Source organism: Austrofundulus limnaeus, unplaced genomic scaffold, assembly GCF_001266775.1.
Source record: "Austrofundulus limnaeus strain Quisiro unplaced genomic scaffold, Austrofundulus_limnaeus-1.0 Scaffold243, whole genome shotgun sequence".
NCBI classification, from domain to species: domain Eukaryota; kingdom Metazoa; phylum Chordata; class Actinopteri; order Cyprinodontiformes; family Rivulidae; genus Austrofundulus; species Austrofundulus limnaeus.
In genome coordinates, this window is record NW_013952645.1 from 650946 (window position 1) to 652078 (window position 1133).

At 37.1% G+C, this 1133-nt stretch overlaps 1 protein-coding gene across 1 annotated transcript in view; it reads left to right on the forward strand.

The window, feature by feature from the left end:
* Positions 1 to 208: 208 nt before the first annotated feature.
* LOC106525830 (spectrin beta chain, non-erythrocytic 1) overlaps positions 209 to 1133 on the forward strand; it is a gene marked incomplete at its 5' end in the record, with an annotated part of 64167 nt that continues 63242 nt past the window's right edge. Inside the window, 2 exon segments of the mRNA XM_014020181.1 lie at positions 209 to 324; positions 409 to 521. Of these exon segments, the coding sequence (XP_013875635.1) occupies positions 209 to 324; positions 409 to 521 (229 nt within the window).

Sequence of the window (1133 nt, forward strand, 5' to 3'; positions counted from 1 at the left end):
TTCGACATTAACAGAATATCGAAAAAGTTTTGCGCACATTTGCACTGGAAACGCAGCTGCAGACAGAGAGCCTATAGAGATATATAGATAGATATAGAGAGACTTGTGTTTAATTTTTGGGGAAAAAAATCTAATTCATTCTGAAGTGACTTTAAAAGTCTCTTTTTTTAAATTTCTTTTGAATTTTCTGCTTTCTCCCTCTCTTCAGGCCCGACCTGATCGACTTCGACAAGCTGAAGAAATCCAACGCTCACTACAACCTACAGAATGCCTTCAACCTGGCTGAGCAGCACCTCGGGCTCACCAAGCTGCTGGACCCTGAAGGTAAACACCTCCCACCCCCCAGAAAAACAGCTTATTATCCGAATGTCCTGCTGTCATTATATCTGTTTGATTATGTGTGTGCAGACATCAGCGTGGACCACCCTGATGAGAAGTCCATCATCACCTACGTGGTCACCTACTATCACTACTTCTCCAAGATGAAGGCGCTGAAGGTGGAGGGGAAGAGAATCGGAAAGGTGAGGAAATGATTCACAACAGGTCAGAACCAGCTGCTGCTGTTTGACTGCAGTTAACAACTGTTTATGTTGAATTCTGTGCTGCTTTAGTGCAAATAAATGAGTGAAAAGAAGGTTAAAGATGAAAATTACAGCTTAAATTCCTAGAACTGTTTCATTAAAACGAGCCTAAAGCAACAAATATAAGATGACTTTATTAACAAATCCCCCTAAAAAGACCTAAATTATCACATATTGTTTTTATTTTTTATTTTCTTGTTGGCATTAATGTGACGTTCTTTTCCAGCCTAAATGTTTTTTTTACATCCAATTAGGAATGTGCGATATGGCAAAACATTCATATCACCATATACATTATGTTGAGTGGCGGTAACGATATATATCATGATATAAAACTTAGAAAATGAATAAATCACACATTGAGTGGAATAAATATGTATAGGTAAAAAAATTTAGACCTTAAAATCTCCTTTTTTTAAGGGACACTTTAAAGTCTCCCATAAAAATCTAAATTTAAGGGAGATCTACCAGGTTAAATAACTTTAATGTAACAGTTATCTGCATCCATTGGAAGTTGTGTTTGGAATCACCAGCTTCGTTTTAAGGTGGTAA